Source organism: Camelus ferus, chromosome 28 (assembly GCF_009834535.1).
Source record: "Camelus ferus isolate YT-003-E chromosome 28, BCGSAC_Cfer_1.0, whole genome shotgun sequence".
NCBI lineage: Eukaryota > Metazoa > Chordata > Mammalia > Artiodactyla > Camelidae > Camelus > Camelus ferus.
This window is the reverse complement of record NC_045723.1, coordinates 6848198-6863893: the sequence shown is the minus strand read 5'-3', so window position 1 is coordinate 6863893 and position 15696 is coordinate 6848198. Positions and strand designations below refer to the sequence as shown.

Genomic DNA, 15696 nt, shown 5'->3' with positions numbered 1-15696 from the left:
GGCCGGTGGGAGAGAAAGGGCCCGCCCCTGGCGGAAAGGGCGGTTTCTCCTTCCGGGTCGCTCCTGTGGTTCTGGTCCGTTGCCCGAAGCCGGAGTTACTAGGTGAAAGCCAAGACTGGGAAGGTGTCTGGAACTCCGGCATTGGTGCGCGCGGAAATCGGCAGTTATGACTCTTCGGAGAATTCAAGCAAGAAAGCATTTTTGTCAGCTGGATACAGAAAGGAATGGGTTTGCCCAAAATTATGTAAACAGTGGTGTTTTCTCGGTTTGCGCGTTCGTTTCCTTTGACAGCCCTGAAGGGAGTTATCCTGCTTGTGGGACACTTGGTGAAAGAACCTTTGTGCAGAATGTGTCGCCCTTGTAATAAATGGCAGAGCAAGGATAGGAACCCTGATTCTTCGAGTTCCACAGTTTCTATTCCTTCCAGATAAAACCAAACCACTTTCCTCACCAAATTTTTACTTTAGAGATGATTTTGGCCGCAATTTGTGGAATAGATTGGAAGATAAGGTCAGTGCAGAAACACTGTTCAAAGTATTCCACTGAGTCTATGATCAAGGTATCAAATGTTAATTATTGAACACCGTATTCAATGCTATTAATACTAAAAGTGATTTTATCGCAGTATCATAGAAAATAAATAGCGTGTTTATTTATTGCGTTTGCAAAGTACTTTCAAGCCTTAACTAGGTAGTTTATTGTAGTGTGGTGTTCTCCCTAGGGGTAAACAACGCTACTAATCCCATTTGTAAAGAAATGGGCTTGAAAATTATCTAAAATAAAATAATTACTTACGTTTGTATATGTTCAATGCTTTTTCAGGGTACTTTTGTAATTATATTGCACTCTGTATTTCATATCGCCAATACCAGCCTCCAGAGCAGTCTCCCATCTGTTTTAGTAATTTTAACAATTGAACTGCAGTCCCCCCATCCCATTTCTGCCCACCCCTGTCATGCTAGGTGATACCAATGTGATGACTTTTCCGATACCTTGGCCATAAACTTCTCAATGCCAATGAGCAATTTCAATCTGCTCCAGCTGTGTATGGCACAACCACATCTTGGGCCTGAACATCATTAGGAACTTCTGCTGCAAGATTTCAAAATCCAAAATTAATTCCTGTAGTTTCCTAATCTCTCATTTAACTAAGTCCTTAATCCTCATCTTCTACATGAAATTTAAGAATTTTTTTTGTTTTAAAATAAACTCTTCTACAGTAACTCAGAAATCACTTCTCTTGTTCAAAAACGTGCAGTGACTCCTGCCAATGAAGGAGTATTAAGAAATGTCTGAGTATTTTTCCAGCATGTATGTGTGTTTCTAAGCTCCAAGTGGCCACTGTGGTGGGAGATCAAGATAGCAACAATAGCAATTCAAGATCGTCACCCACTTCTCTACCCTAAAACCCAGAGAAACTGAAGTATAACCAACTTAGTGGTTCTCAAAAGTGTGACCTGGGACCCCTGGTGAGCCTGAGACCCTTTCAGGCAGTCTATAAAATCAAAACTACCTTCAAACAGTGAGTGTTTTCACTCACTGTTCATAATTGTACAGTAGAGTTTTTCCAGAGACAACACGACAGGTGATACCACAACAAATTGAATGCATATGTGAATTTCGGAATCCACCTTTCTATTAAATCAGACCTTAAAGAGATTTGCAGAAAGGCTAAACAATGCCACTCTTCTCACTTTTACTGAATAGTTATTTTTCATAAAAATACTTGTTCTAACATGTAATAGGTTTATAATTGTTTAAAAATGAATTAATAAGTGCAGTAGGCAGAATCATCATCCCCCAATATGCCTACATTGTCCCAAATCCTGGAACCTCTCAATATGCTAACATGACAAAAAGAACTTTGCAGGTGTGATTAAACTAAGAATTTTGAGATGGGGAGACTATCCTCCATTATCTGTGTGGGCCAAATGTAATAACAAAGGTCCTTATGAGTAAAAGAAGGAAGCCAGAGGTTCAGAGTCAGAAAAGAAGATGTGACAATGGAAACGGAAGTCAGAATGATGTAGCTCACTGGCTTTGAAGATAAAGAAGGAGGCCACAAGACTCTAGAAGCTAGAAAGGGCAATGAAACAAATCTTTCCAAGAGCCTCCAGAAGGAGCACAGCCTTGGATACCTTGATTTTAGCCCCGTGAAACCCATTTTAGACTTCTGACCTACAGAAATGTGAGACAGTAAATTTGTGTTGTTTTAAGCCACCAAATTTGTGTTAGTTATAACAGCAATCAGAAACTAATACAATAAGTATTTTTTATTTTTCCTCTGTTTTACTTTTACTTTCCAATATAATAAATACTAATAGATATAATCCATATAATTAAAAGTGCTTTGGGGTCCTCAATTTTTAAGCATAGAGATTCTAAGACCAAAAAGTTTGAGAATGACTGCTCTAAATAAATCCTGTGTCTTTCTGTCTTGGTTCCCTCTTCTCAGCTTGTGGTGTTCTTACTGCCAAGAATGACCTTGCCCTTGTTAAAATCCTCCCTATTCTTTGAGACTCATGTTATATTTTACCTCCTTGTCCCTGATCACCCCAACCAGAAGCCTTCTCTCCTTAACTTTGAACTACCCCATGAGTCATTTATGTGTCTTGTATTTATGGTCTGTACTTGTCTCCTTATTAAATGTGAAGTCTTTGAGACCCAATGTTTGACCCTTACCCATTTCAACCAGTAAATATTGTCATATATTTTATATGTGTAAAATATCTTAGGCAACAAGGATAGGAGAGGTTTTGTTGGTTTTTGTCTATTTGAACTTTTTTTTTTAAGTATGATCTCTCATTCTCAGGAATAAAATGAGGAGTGTAGATTGTTCAGAAAGAGTTGAGATGCTATTCTACCAAATGGCAGTGATATTGATTAGAAAAAATTGTGTGTGTGTGTGTTTGTGTTTCTGTGAGAGAGAGATCCTTGGGATATTTACATTCATTTGATTATACTTGGCATCCAGTTAAATTTTTTTCTGATAACATTGCTATCTCCTATTCATTTAGCCTAACATCTACCAGCTTTGGAAGGATACGTTTTATTCCCTCAAATAAATTTAATAAAATGAACAAAAAGAAATTGTTTTTCAATTATGTTGTGTACTTAAATAAATACATCTTTCAATCAAATGCTCAGTAAAAATTTATTGAGATCCCACTATATTCCAGGCACTATCCTATAGGCACTTGTTTTACAGCCTGGCATGCAGAAGACATTCAATACAGGTAGCCTTGGTTGTTCCTTTATTCATTTTCCCCGCCCTTTCCTTAGCCCCGCCCAGATTACTTTTCTTTATTTCCCTCTCGCCCTGCAGCTTTTAGACTCCAGGCGGCTGCCGTAAGGCGGGGCGGCAAGATGGCAGCCTCCGCTTTTGCTGGTGCCGTGAGAGCAGCATCAGGTCAGTGGAAAGCGACGCGCTCGAGTCACAGAAAGGGGTCCTGCGCAGGAAGCAGTGGGCCTTTAGCGTGGAGGTTAACAGGGAAAAAACAAAATGGGGAAGGGGGTGTCATTCTTTGAGGCCAGAGGGTGCCGAATTTTCTCCGGGGCGGCCTGTATTCGGCCACCGGCAACAGAGATCCTCGAGACTCTTGGACCCTTGCGGACCTGGGTCTCCCGCAGGTTCCACTTCCTTACCGGCTCGTAACCGTTCCGCCTTCCCTAGAAAACAAACCAGAGGGACTAGGGTAGCGGGGCTGGCGCGAGGAAGACAGGAAAGTCGCAGTTGACTTTCTGATTTGGAGGCTAGAACCCGCCACTCACGACCCTTGACCTTGAAGTTATTTAGTATCTTTGAACTGCAGATTCTGCAGCTCTAAAATAGGGATAATACCATCCTCCTGAGGACTAGATGAGCTCGTGCACGTACAGCGCCTTGCGTAGTAACCTGGCATATCGTGAGCGTGTCCGTATGAGATTCAAGCAACGTGCAGGGAATGTGGCTGTTTGGTTCACTCAGATCCCGGTGCATCCTGACCTAGAGATGATCGGAGTGAAGGGTTGCCTTCACTCTAAGGACTTCTGCAAAAAGTTAAAGATCATTCAAATAGGATAAGATTATCAGTAAATTACTTTCACACGAAATAAAGATAAAATTCTGTGGAATAAGAATAGAAATAAAGAAGAAAAAAGTGTAAAGTTACAGAAAAGCTTGTTATTTGGGATATTTTTAAATTGCGAAATACAACATATAAAAATTTATATAGCGTACACGCATAACTTGAATAATTTAAGCAAACATGGGTAGAACTTAACACCCAGGCCAGAACGTACAACGCTACCTGAAGTGTCTTTTCCACTTCTATATGCCTCCCCAATCAAAATTAGCTATTTCTGCCGAACATAAACTCTATCTTTATTTTTATTACCACCTTGTCTTTTGTTCTGAAATAGTTTTAAGATCCATATATGCGTCATAAGTAATATACTGTTTAGTTTTGTCTGCTTGTACTTTACATGAACGGAATCACACAGTATGTACTCTTGTGTTTTTACATTGTGAAATTCATTCATTTTACATGTAGCTGTAATGCTTTCTCACTGGTATAGAATAGTCCCTTATGTGATTACCTCATTTTTCTATTCTTCGTTTTATTGTTGATGGGTGTTTGGGTGTTTCCATTTGGGGTGGTTAGATGCAAAGCTGATTGGTGGTGTGTCCTGGTACATGTGTGCAAGAGTTTCTCTAAGGTGTGTGTGTATACATATAAAACTGGCTGTAGACTTGCTGAATCAGAGTATGTATATATTCTGCATTGCCTGAAAACCGCCAAAGTGATGTGTTTATTTAAAGCCACCCAGCACTGTATGCTCCACATTTTCATGTGGAGTTGGTATTGTTAAGACCTATAGATTTTTTTCAGTCTGATCTTGGTGGCATCGTTGTGGTTTAAATAGCATTTCCCTGATTAGTAATGAGCCGGAATAGCTTTATATGTGTGAATTAGCCATCTGAATTTCTTTGATGAAATACTTAAATATTTTGTCCATTTTTCTATTGGATTCTTCGTCTTACTAAGTTATGGTAATTCTTTATATATTCTGGGTATGTGTCTTTTCTTATTTAAATGTTTCCAAATAGCTCCCACTCTGGCTTGCTTTTTTAGTTTAAAGTATCTTTTGATGAAAAGAAGTTCTTATTTTCATCAACTTAAATTTATTGTCCTTGTTTTTTAAAAATAGATAAGGTAGGTGGGTATTAATACACTATGATATTCAGATTCCATTGAAAACATTTAAGAGAGTGATGTGATATCTTATTTTTAAATGTCAGTATTTGAAATACACTAGACATTATATCCTTTTTAAGAATGTAAACTGTTTATAATTTTAGATATTACTTAAAATTTTGTGAAAATGTATATAATTTTTCATATTCTTTTAGAGGGTATGGGATCAAAAAAGCTTGCAAAAAAAAAAAAAAAAAAAGCTTGAAGACCACTACTTTAGACACTGTCACACTCATCTACCCCTCCGCATATTCCTTGGATTCCTGCCACAGGGGACTATTTGTAATTCTCCAAACATAATACATAATTTCCCAAACATACTACATATTCCATTTTCTGCCTCCTGTTCCCTCCACCTTCTCTTATTCCTTCGAAACTGGTTTTGTATCACCTTCTTTGTGAAAACATCAGTCTTCTCCATTCAAGAGTAAAGAGAAAGCCAGTCTGTATTAAAATACTCAAACAGGGCAGAAGACTGAAGGAGCAGTTAATTACTGCCCTTGATTTGTGAGCTGCCCTTTTGTTAACACAGTCTGAGGTGGACTGTGTTCGGTTTTTACAAACTAAATCACAATGCTGGTCCACGAGAGGGTATGGTGGATAAAAGCCCCTCCCAAGTCACTTTCTCAGGAACTGCTCTTAAACCAGGCTCACCCTTCCTATTCTTCCAGGAGCCATGTTTTTCTAACCTCAGTGTGTTTATCCCGTTTCATCTTGTTAATTTTGATGTGTTTTTCCTCTTACTGAGATCACTCTGCGTCCAGATAGTCTGTCTTCATAAACACATTAATAAGTCGTGGTTCCCAGCTTGTTTTTTCATGCAGATTTGCTAAACATGCCTTATGAAGATATGTTCATAAGAGTCAATTAGGGAGCCAGGAAGACGCTTTCACCAGCAGAACAGCAATCAACTCATTTGAGGATAGTTTTCAGTCAGCTTGGAATTTACCTAACAGTGCTATTATCCTGCCCACATTGCTGTATTTATTTAGAATATAAGAAACCTCACATGCTTTCCTAAAGTCAGGATACACCGTGTCTAGATACTCCCCTGATTTCTCAGGCTGGTGACTACATCAGAAAATAAAATGAAGTTCTTTTTAAGGAACAATTTATTCCCAGTTGACAAAATATTTTTTTTCTCTGTGCACTTCTTTTTTTTTCTTTTTTAATCCATTCTAACCTTTTTTCTACAGATAAGCTTGTAGTTTACCCATTTATTTCTAGACTCTATCTGCTCGCTTCCCTGAGGAGTAAGTTCCAAGAATTTCTGAGAGGCTTTTTTTTTTTTAATTGAGACATATCTAGCTCTGATGACCTGTGAAAATTGGATTTTCTTGCCTACAATCCTCCTCTTTGATTCACTTTAATCTTTGAAAGATTACCTCCTAGTTTGTAATCATGTCTGCAAATAGTTTTCAGTTCTTTGAGACATAAATTATTTATACCTGGAGCCTTGAAGGCCTGCACTGAGTAGAGAATTTGACTTCCAGAGGCCCAGTGTAAGGGCTGCCTCACCAGTCTCCTGAATCTTGGATTTCAGCTAATTCATTAACGTTTATGCTACATTTTTCAGTTTGAAAATTGTTATCTTTGCTGGAGAACAGAAAAGCAGAAAAAGGGTTTTAAGTGTTCTGTCTTCCTTCTGCCACCTCTTAACATTATACCATCTTTGCTAAGCATTCCTCAGCTCTTTTTTATCTGCCATTAACATTCGTTAAGTGTTTTCTCCATGCCAAGCACTGTTATCAGCACTCTACATGGTTTATTTTATTTAATTCTCATTACATGCTCCTGATTATCATTTAAATTTGAGGAAACTGGGGCACAGAGAGGTTAAGTAACTGGCCCATGGTCACACAGCTAGTAAGTACTAGAGTTGGATTTGAATCCAAACAATCTGACTCAAACATTGGGACTTCACTTCTGTGCCACACTGCCCCTTATTTGTTATGTGAAATCAGTGCAGTGGACAGTAAGACAGTGGTTCTAAGCCCTTGCTTAGTATCTTTTTTTTTTTTAATAATTGAAGTTTAGTTGATTTGCAATGCCGTGTTAGTTTCTGGTGTATGGCATAGTGACTCCGTTATACATATATGTGTTCTTTTTCATATTCTGTTTCATTTTGGACTATTACAAGGTACTGAGTGTAGTTCCCTGTGCTGCACAGCAGGACCTTGTTGTTTATAGTGGAGATTTTCTTTTAACTAACTATTGAGGTATAATTTACATACCATGAAATTACTTGTTTTATGTGTACAACTTGATGTAGTGAGTTGTGCAGCTACCACCACAGTCCAGTTTTAGGACACGTCCATCATCCTGTGGAGCTTGGCCAATGTGCACATTCTTGAGTCCCACACTAGGCTCAGTCAGAATCTACAGGTAGAGTTGGAGCCCTGAGTGATCCTGCTTTGCAGCGTGGCCTCTGGTCTGGCGGTGCTGTGCAGGACTGACAAAGAGAACTGCGTTCTGTCCACACATCCAGGCCCTCCGTGATCTGCCTTCTGATCCGCCCGCCTTGTCTCCCACTACTCCCCAGGCTTCTCTGACAGTCAGGCAAGCGGTGCTCAGCCTCTGGGCAGGTCCAGTCCCCACTCCCGACCTGGATCTGTTCCAACTTCCTTGCCTTCACATGTGTTGTTCATCCTACCTGGAATCTGTACCTCCTCCTCTCATGGCCTCTTCGTTTTCTAGAGGAGAGCTCAAGTACCTCTTCTGTCTCCTCTTTTTGCTCTACTGCCTCTCAGGGGAGCTGTCAGGCTTTCGTGTCTCTGCCACGCTGCTGCCCTTCGTGCAGGAGTTTGTCTCGTCAGTCTCAGATCTGGAGGTGGGGGTTAACATTACGTGTCTTTTTTCCCACTACTGCTGAACGCAGAACTAGGACACAGGCTGGGTTGTGGTGATGGCTGCACAACTCTCTAAAGTTACTAAAAAGCATTGGATTGTACACAAATGGATAATTTTGTGGCATGTAAGCTACACCTCAGTAAGGTTGAGAAAAAGTTCCACGTGTGGGTCTGATGCTCAGGACACATTAATTACATATAACACTTGGTTGCTTTGATACATTACTTCATTTTAAGTACCCGGATGCATACTTGGAGCGTCACATTGAGCATATATGCTTCTCTCTCTCTCTCTCTAGGAATCTTCCGACCCCTGAATATTTTGGCCTCTTCAGCCTATCGAAACTGCGCCAAGAATGCCTGTCTTAGTTCTGCCCTGTCCACCCGACGTTTCAGTCCCACTCAGACACCGGTTGTTTCCTCTGCTCCCAGGCTTATCACATCTGTCAGGAACCTGACATGTGGGCCTACAGCAACAGTCTTCAATAGGTGGGGTGTATTTCAGTAAGCATGATGCTTGGACAAAAATTCTAAAACCTTCATGCCTCCAGCAACATCTTAGAAGTCCATGATACCTTTTGCTTGCCTACAGTTTATTCTGTAGACCTTTGCCTGATGGAATGGGAGAATATTTGTGCCGGCAGCAGGGACAACCAAACCGAACACCCTTCTAATGTTCTAGCTGTTGTTTCTGGGATGGAATCTGTTGGCCAAAGTGGGGGGGGGGGGGCGGTGAACAAGATGCTCAGCTTACAAGGCTGGGTGGCGAGTGGCGCTCGTTCAGCCAGCAGATGTTTAATTACTCCTGGGTACCCAGCACCATACTTGGTATGAAGGAAGCAAAGATAAAAACAAGCTGAAGTCCTCAAGGAGTTTATAATCCATTGGGCAGATGGATGAGAAATCAGGTGGTTAAAGTATCACAGGATACATCCTGTGGGGATGGAGGGGGTAGGTGATGGAGGGCTCGCAAGCTGCTATTCTTACCTACACGTAGTGTCACCTGAAATAATAGTGTGTATTGAAAGTCAGCTCTATTCCGGTGGAGCTGCTTCTTTCAAAGTATAGAAGTGGATTTTATCCTTTAATCAGTCTTACTGCTGAGTTATGTTTTTCTTAATATATTTTAGAGTGGCCCCCTTGCTCCCAGGTGTCCTGAAGCTACCAGTCAGAACTGTCACATACTTCAGTTCACGAAAAGGCAAGAGAAAGACTGTGAAAGCTGTCATCTATAGGTTTCTTCGACTTCATTCTGGCCTGTGGCTAAGGAGGAAGGTGAGTCGTCACGTGGTTACTTGCTTGGACAAGGAGTGTATGCAGACTGAACTGACGCAGAATTCAGTTAGCCTGTTCCTGACTTACCTCCCCGCGCCCCCTAACCCCCGACTTACAGTAGCTTTTACACTGCAGTGCTTAAGTCCCAGCTTGGCAGGCATCTCTTCATGTAAACAAATCCATGTGAAGAAAACATGTTTAAGCATTCATATAACAAAATATTCAGTGATGGAAGTCTTCGCTTTAGGGCAGGTTCCTCTCAGGTCTCTTACATGTCCGCCTTATCTAATGATTACCTGGATCACTTAGAGACCCCCGTGCAGTGATCCTGTGGGGAGGCTCTGTTTAAGCCGAGAGTGTTAAAACAGCGGAGTGGATTTAGTCATCTGGCTCAGATCTGGGAACTGAAGAGCTTCCAGCCTACCTTGGATTGGGTTCTCCAGGTGGTTTAATGTCTATGACAGAACATTAACCCCTCATACACTTTTTTTTCCCCTGTTGGCGTATTTGATTGGGGACCGTATCAGACAGAACTCTAATACTTAGTCTGACCAGGGACCACAGCCCCTACAGGGGGACTCTGATGGATTATTCCCACTCCGTCTTCTCCCACAGCATGTCGTGAATGTGAATGTGGGCTTCTTCATTCATGTCCTTTTTATTCTTAGAGACAGAGCAGGTCATAATTAGGAAGCGGCTGAAAACCGGAGTTTCACAAAACGACCTTTGAGTTTTCGTAACTATTCAAATCCTAATTCCCTTATACTACTTGGAATTTAACCAATAATTCCTTAAAGATTAAAATTTGTTTCCCTGTGAAAATAAAATAATTGATAGGACTGACTATTTAAAAGGTTGAAAGGATTATCTTCTTTCTTATAAACAATCCTAAATTTGTAGAGAAATAGTTTGATTAGAACTCTCAGCTCATTTCTCTGTTGGAACAGTACTGTGGTGGTTAGTTTCCTGCACTAAATAGAAGCTCTTGTAATCCACAAGTAGCTGATGGTTGTGAATTTTGGACTATTGGAAACATCTCCTCCCCTTTGTTCTACAAATAGTTTCCTGGACCTCATCTGGCTGTAGATAAAATGAAACGAGTGGTTTTCCTTGCCTTCCTTTTCACATCCTTTTTATTGGGCCCTGAAACCCTCATACTGTTATAAATGACCTGATCAAATTCTCCAGTTGTAATACCTAGTTCCCACTCAAGGCCTTAAAAAGTACTCTGTATGCAGAATGGCCTGTTCCACCAAAATCTGATTTTAAGAAGAAAATAAAAAATATGGGTGGGTTAATTTATACTAATGCATAAAAACTGAAAGTATTTTCTGCAGCACAGTTTCATGTCAGTGTCCCTAATTTGTTTTGTTTATATTCCCCCCTTCCATTTCTGGACCTAGGATTGTCTAAAAACTTTCAAGCATTTTCACAGTGGTTACATTCCACGTCATGTAACCCATAATGGGCAGGTCAGCAGAGCAGAGCAGCTGTCTGTATGTCGGAGATCTACAGGGCCCCCATTTGGCTTACAGACTAGAAAATTACTACACAAATATGAGGATTTGGGCTTGAATCTTTCAATTTAAAATTGTAAGCAATGAGAAATGGCCATCTAATCTCTGCCATTTTAAAACCAGAACTCTTAAATAACCCTTCTTTATTTCTAAGCGTCACTGTTCTATAGAGGGGCTTGCTGGTCACAGTGCTGACACTAAGGCGTGCTGGAAATCCCGGGCACCTTCTCAGGGAAGAGCTGTGGTTTTGTTCAGTTAGTGCGATGCCCCCAAGAGCCCTTGGCTTGAAAGGATCCAAGTGCTCTGACCAATGGCTTGGATTTTATCTCAGCTCCCTTATAAATCAGGGGTGGTTTTAGCCAAGCATTAACCTGGGTGGTGCCCAAGGTCTTTTCTAGTTTATTTTTAATTTTTTTTAAATAAATCTTATTTTTATGTATTTATCTATTTATTTATTTATTTATTTCTAATGAAGGTACTGGGGATTGAACCCACTACTAAGTGTGTGCTCTTAACTCTGAGCTATACCCTCCCGCTCCCGGTCTCTTCTAGTTTAAACAGGCTTTGATTATAGTTTTTATATTCGGTGTCATAACCTGTTTCTTCAGAAATTAATTCTTCAGAATTAATGATGCATAGAAGGTGTATATGGCCTTTGTGGATTAAACATACGGGGTAACCATTCCTTCCCCACTCCTAGTGGTAGTTCTGCTGTAGTCATTATTCCCTAGAAAAGTACTTACTATAGAAATTGGTCCCCCGTGTGTGAAAAGAATAAACGGAGCGACGTGTGTGAGTGCCTTTCTTCTCAGCCCTTGTAATACTTGGGTTCCCGTAAGTGAACGTACATGCTACCGACTGCAGTACTCCCCACATCCTCCTCCAGGTAGGAGGACAGCAGCGCAGCTGTTAAGGACTCTTACTAGTTCTCTGACCTCAGTCTGCTACTAAACTTCTCTAATCAGCAATTGTTTCTCTTTAATCTGTAAAATGAGAATCTTAGCACGTTATTGTTGAAGATGGTTGAAGGGATAACAAGGTAACACACAGCCAGTTGGCTGTTAGAATTGCTTATCATTCCCTGTACTTCACCAGCCACACTGATCTATTTAGCTTTATTTCCTTGGTTTTAATTTAATCTTTTTAAAAATATTAAATTATTAATTTTTTTCAAACTACACATGCTTTTTCTCTGTCTACCCTCTATTGAGAATCACATTTTTTCTGAAAAACATACCAGCCCCTGTGAAAGTTCAGTCTTTTTTCCCACAAGGCCTATAAGCCATGAGTAGTGGAGATATCTGTTGTTTCCTACATAATAAAATGTTTTAATTGTCTTTGTAATATTATCTAACAGGCTGGTTATAAGAAAAAATTATGGAAAAAGACGGTTGCAAGAAAAAGACGCTTAAGGGAATTTGTCTTCTGCAACAAAACTCAGAGTAAGCTCCTGGATAAAATGACGACGTCTTTCTGGAAGAGGCGGAACTGGTACGCTGACGACCCGTATCGGAAGTACCACGATCGGACGAACCTGGAAGCGTAGATCAGAAGTTTTATGATTTCCTGGTGGATGAATCTGCATCTTTGTGTATATGATGTCTTTGCAAAAGTGAGAGAGTATGAAATGTGCTGTAAATTGTACCTGCTGATATGGTAACATACAGTACCAACATTAAATTTATCTGCGTTCTAAAACTCAATGGAGTAAACATTCCCAGGTTTGTTCAGAGAAATAGAAATTTTAAATGAATGATTATTGTTCATTATTAATTACATGGTAACGGCTTAACCAGTTGTTCCCATTAGGCTTATTTAGCTGCAAGGAATCTCAAGCGAGGACAGACATAAAAAGACTGTAAAGTAACAAGTTAGCTCACGCAGTGTGATGTTTAAAGGACACGTGCCTGGGGACTCAGGAACCACCTCACCACCCCTCCTCCCTCCCAGAGCGGACCCCCGGGCCTCAGGACGAGCAGCAGCCACATGGTGATCCTGGACCCGAGGCACCTCCAGGGGTCCAGCGGCAGGACGTGGTGGGCCTCTAGGCGTGGAGTCTGCCTTGCATGCGGCTCAGTTCTTGTTGCATCGCGGGCTCCACTCGCTCTCTCCTCACCACGCTCTCTAATTCACAGCTTCTGTTTACTCTCAGTACCCGCTCCCTCGTAGCGTGCACCACGCAGGTTCTTCTCTGCATCAGGACCCTCAGCTCCTGACTCCAGGCTCTGACTGTCAGGACCCAACCGGGCCAGCTTGTCTCTTCACACCAGGTCTCATCAGGGGCGCTGACCAGCGTAGGGACTGGCTGTTCTTAGGTCAGGAGCCCAACCTGGCCCACTTGGTCATATTAGCTGGTCCTCGTGCAGCAAAAACTAGTTCTGTGAGCAGTTTCACTCCGAGGGGAGCCCGGGGTGGCAGCACGCACCCAGGGGACTGGGTTTGTTGTGTTCACAACGGTTCTCACTCAGGTTATTGGGAAAGGATTTTTTTTCAAGAGGAGAAAATGAAATAGTCTTTCGGGATGTCCATTCATGAAATAAAAGGCTATACAGGTGAAGACAAAAGCTTTTTACCCAGGATTTAAAAGGTACTGTATTTTTTAAAAGTTGGTTTGTCCACTTGTGATTCCGTATTTTCAACTTTGAGGATAAACTTTTCCAAAATTTTCCAAAGACACATTGTACAAACTAAGGGTAAAAAGTAACCTCAGTCATTTTAGAAATGAGGCAAGAGTGAAGCATTATTCACTTGAAGAGGGTCAGGCACTGAGGAAAGTTTAGATTTTCAAAGTGATTATGAGGGCCTGGTTCTAAGCTCTCCTATCAGAATCACCTGGAAAGCATTTTCAAACAATAGAGCATTTCGCTTGGTTGAAAAATCATTATTATATAGAACCATGCCTCAATTACTGCTTCAGATCCTTTAATATAATAGTTGATAGTGATATGATGAAGTTCCTCTATTATTAACAGATTAAGGGAAAAGCTACCCAAATTGAACTTCTGTGGCAGGCTCGGATTAGTGGAGGGATTCCTAGAAACCAGTGTGCGTTCGTTAAAAGGGTGACAATGGCATGTTCGAAAACTACAAAGCCACATGTATGTCTGTTTCCAGTTAATAAAGAAAGGACATTTGATTTGAGATGAGAATCTTGAGCATGGAGCACAGAGTGTCTTTCTGTTTTGATGGGTTTTCTTTCCCTCTTACTGCTGAGGTGGCCGCAGCCAGTCACTTACAAGGCATCGGCATCATTTCTCACCTGCCTGCCTCCTTACCCCTTGCACTCACCTCTAGTAGTGGGATGGAGCTGGTGCCTGAAGACGCTGGGGAGGAGGAGACTGTCCCATCACCTCCGTGACTTCTCTAGTGCAAACATGGACTGCAGGGGCTCTTACGGGGCAGAGCACCTTGGCTCCCCCTCCAGGCCAGGGTCAGGAGAGGCAGAGACAAGGGCTGGCACGAGGCCTCAGCAGCCAGAGGTGGATGGAAATGGAAGGGCTGACAGGCCTGTGATTTAGGGGAAAGGGAATTTTCACATATACAACTGTTTTGTGGGGAGCAGGGTTTGTCATTGACACTGATTTTATAGTTTGACAACAAAACATCTTAAATTAACACATTGATTGCCATGTCACCCAGATCTAGGTGACAGTTTTGTTTCCTCAGGGGCACTCGATCCACAGTGGGTGATCAAATGTTAGAGTCTTATCTAAGTAACATCCAAGTATGTAAAAGTATAATTTATTGAACACCTACTGTGTCCCAGCATGTATCCACAAAACCACTAATCCTCAGGACCAGCCTTGCAAGGGAGATATTCTCTCTCCCTTGTTCAGATTTGTGGAAACTGAAGCTCACAGCAGCTTAAATACATTACCCAAAATACAGCTACTAAGTCACAGAGCCCAGGTCTGACTCCCTGGACTCCTGTGTATTTCCCTGAGTCTTCTAACAACACTTGAAAATTTACATCTAAATCAACAAGTGACTGAAATCTAGCACCATAAATACTCAACACTTCTTCATGACAGTGAACCAAGTTAGCTTTTTAAAGTTTTATTATTTTTTATATTTTCATTATTATTTTTTTAATGGAAGCATTGGAGATTGAACTCAGGACCTCACGCATGCGAAGCATGCACTCTACCACTGAGCTATACCTTCCCCCCAGCTTTTAAGTTTTGTCATTTTGCTTTTCCGTCATCTGTCAGCTCTTAACCTGGTTAATCTCAGTTCTGTTGACACTGGGCTTGGCTCAGTAAATGAATAAATGAATGGATTTTCAGCCTTTCTTTGCATCTCTGCTTTCAGTCCTCTGAATCTTCTTCTTGACCTGTTGCTACTATTTTTCACAACCCTCGTGTCAAATGTACAGGACTGTAATGGCAAAGAAAATGGGCGCTTCATTGTGATGTTTCAGGTTTTGAGTTTCCAGGCCTTTGTGACCACCCGGGGAGGCTTCCAGGTGCCTCCTTATACCTTCTAAAACAGGGGCACCCACGCCCCCCAGCACCTCCGCATGCAGCACCCTCTTCTGACCTGCACGCGTCCTCCCACATTTGCAGATGAATAAACAGGTTCCAAGAAGGAACTGGTCTGTTGCAGAATTAAAATCGCCTTACCGATGAACTACTCTGTTTTCACAGCTCCCTAGTTCCCACCGGTGACCTTTAAATATGTAAAACAAACGTACTACCAGGTTTAGATTCATGTGATCAACTGGTTTTCAAAAAGCACTGATACCTTTGAATTTTTTCTCTTTGCAGTAATTCTGTGCAGCAGGCTTGGAGCCAGGTCACCAGGCACCAGGCCAGTTAG

At 41.3% G+C, this 15696-nt stretch overlaps 1 protein-coding gene across 2 annotated transcripts; it reads left to right on the top strand.

Annotated features, from left to right (window-relative positions):
- The first annotated feature begins 225 nt into the window (after nucleotides 1-225).
- Nucleotides 226-15176, top strand: MRPL35 (mitochondrial ribosomal protein L35). Of its 2 annotated transcripts, XM_032469642.1 has the most exons (5): nucleotides 226-244; nucleotides 3326-3409; nucleotides 8386-8590; nucleotides 9217-9361; nucleotides 12236-15176. In XM_032469642.1, the coding sequence occupies exons 2-5, from the start codon at nucleotides 3367-3369 to the stop codon at nucleotides 12422-12424; spliced, it is 582 nt and encodes a 193-aa protein (XP_032325533.1). In that variant the 5' UTR covers nucleotides 226-244; nucleotides 3326-3366; the 3' UTR covers nucleotides 12425-15176. The 2 variants fall into 2 exon arrangements, with proteins under 2 accessions (XP_032325533.1, XP_006183699.1); XM_006183637.3 differs by lacking the exon at nucleotides 226-244 and having other exon boundaries at nucleotides 8386-8575.
- The last annotated feature ends 520 nt before the right edge of the window (nucleotides 15177-15696 follow it).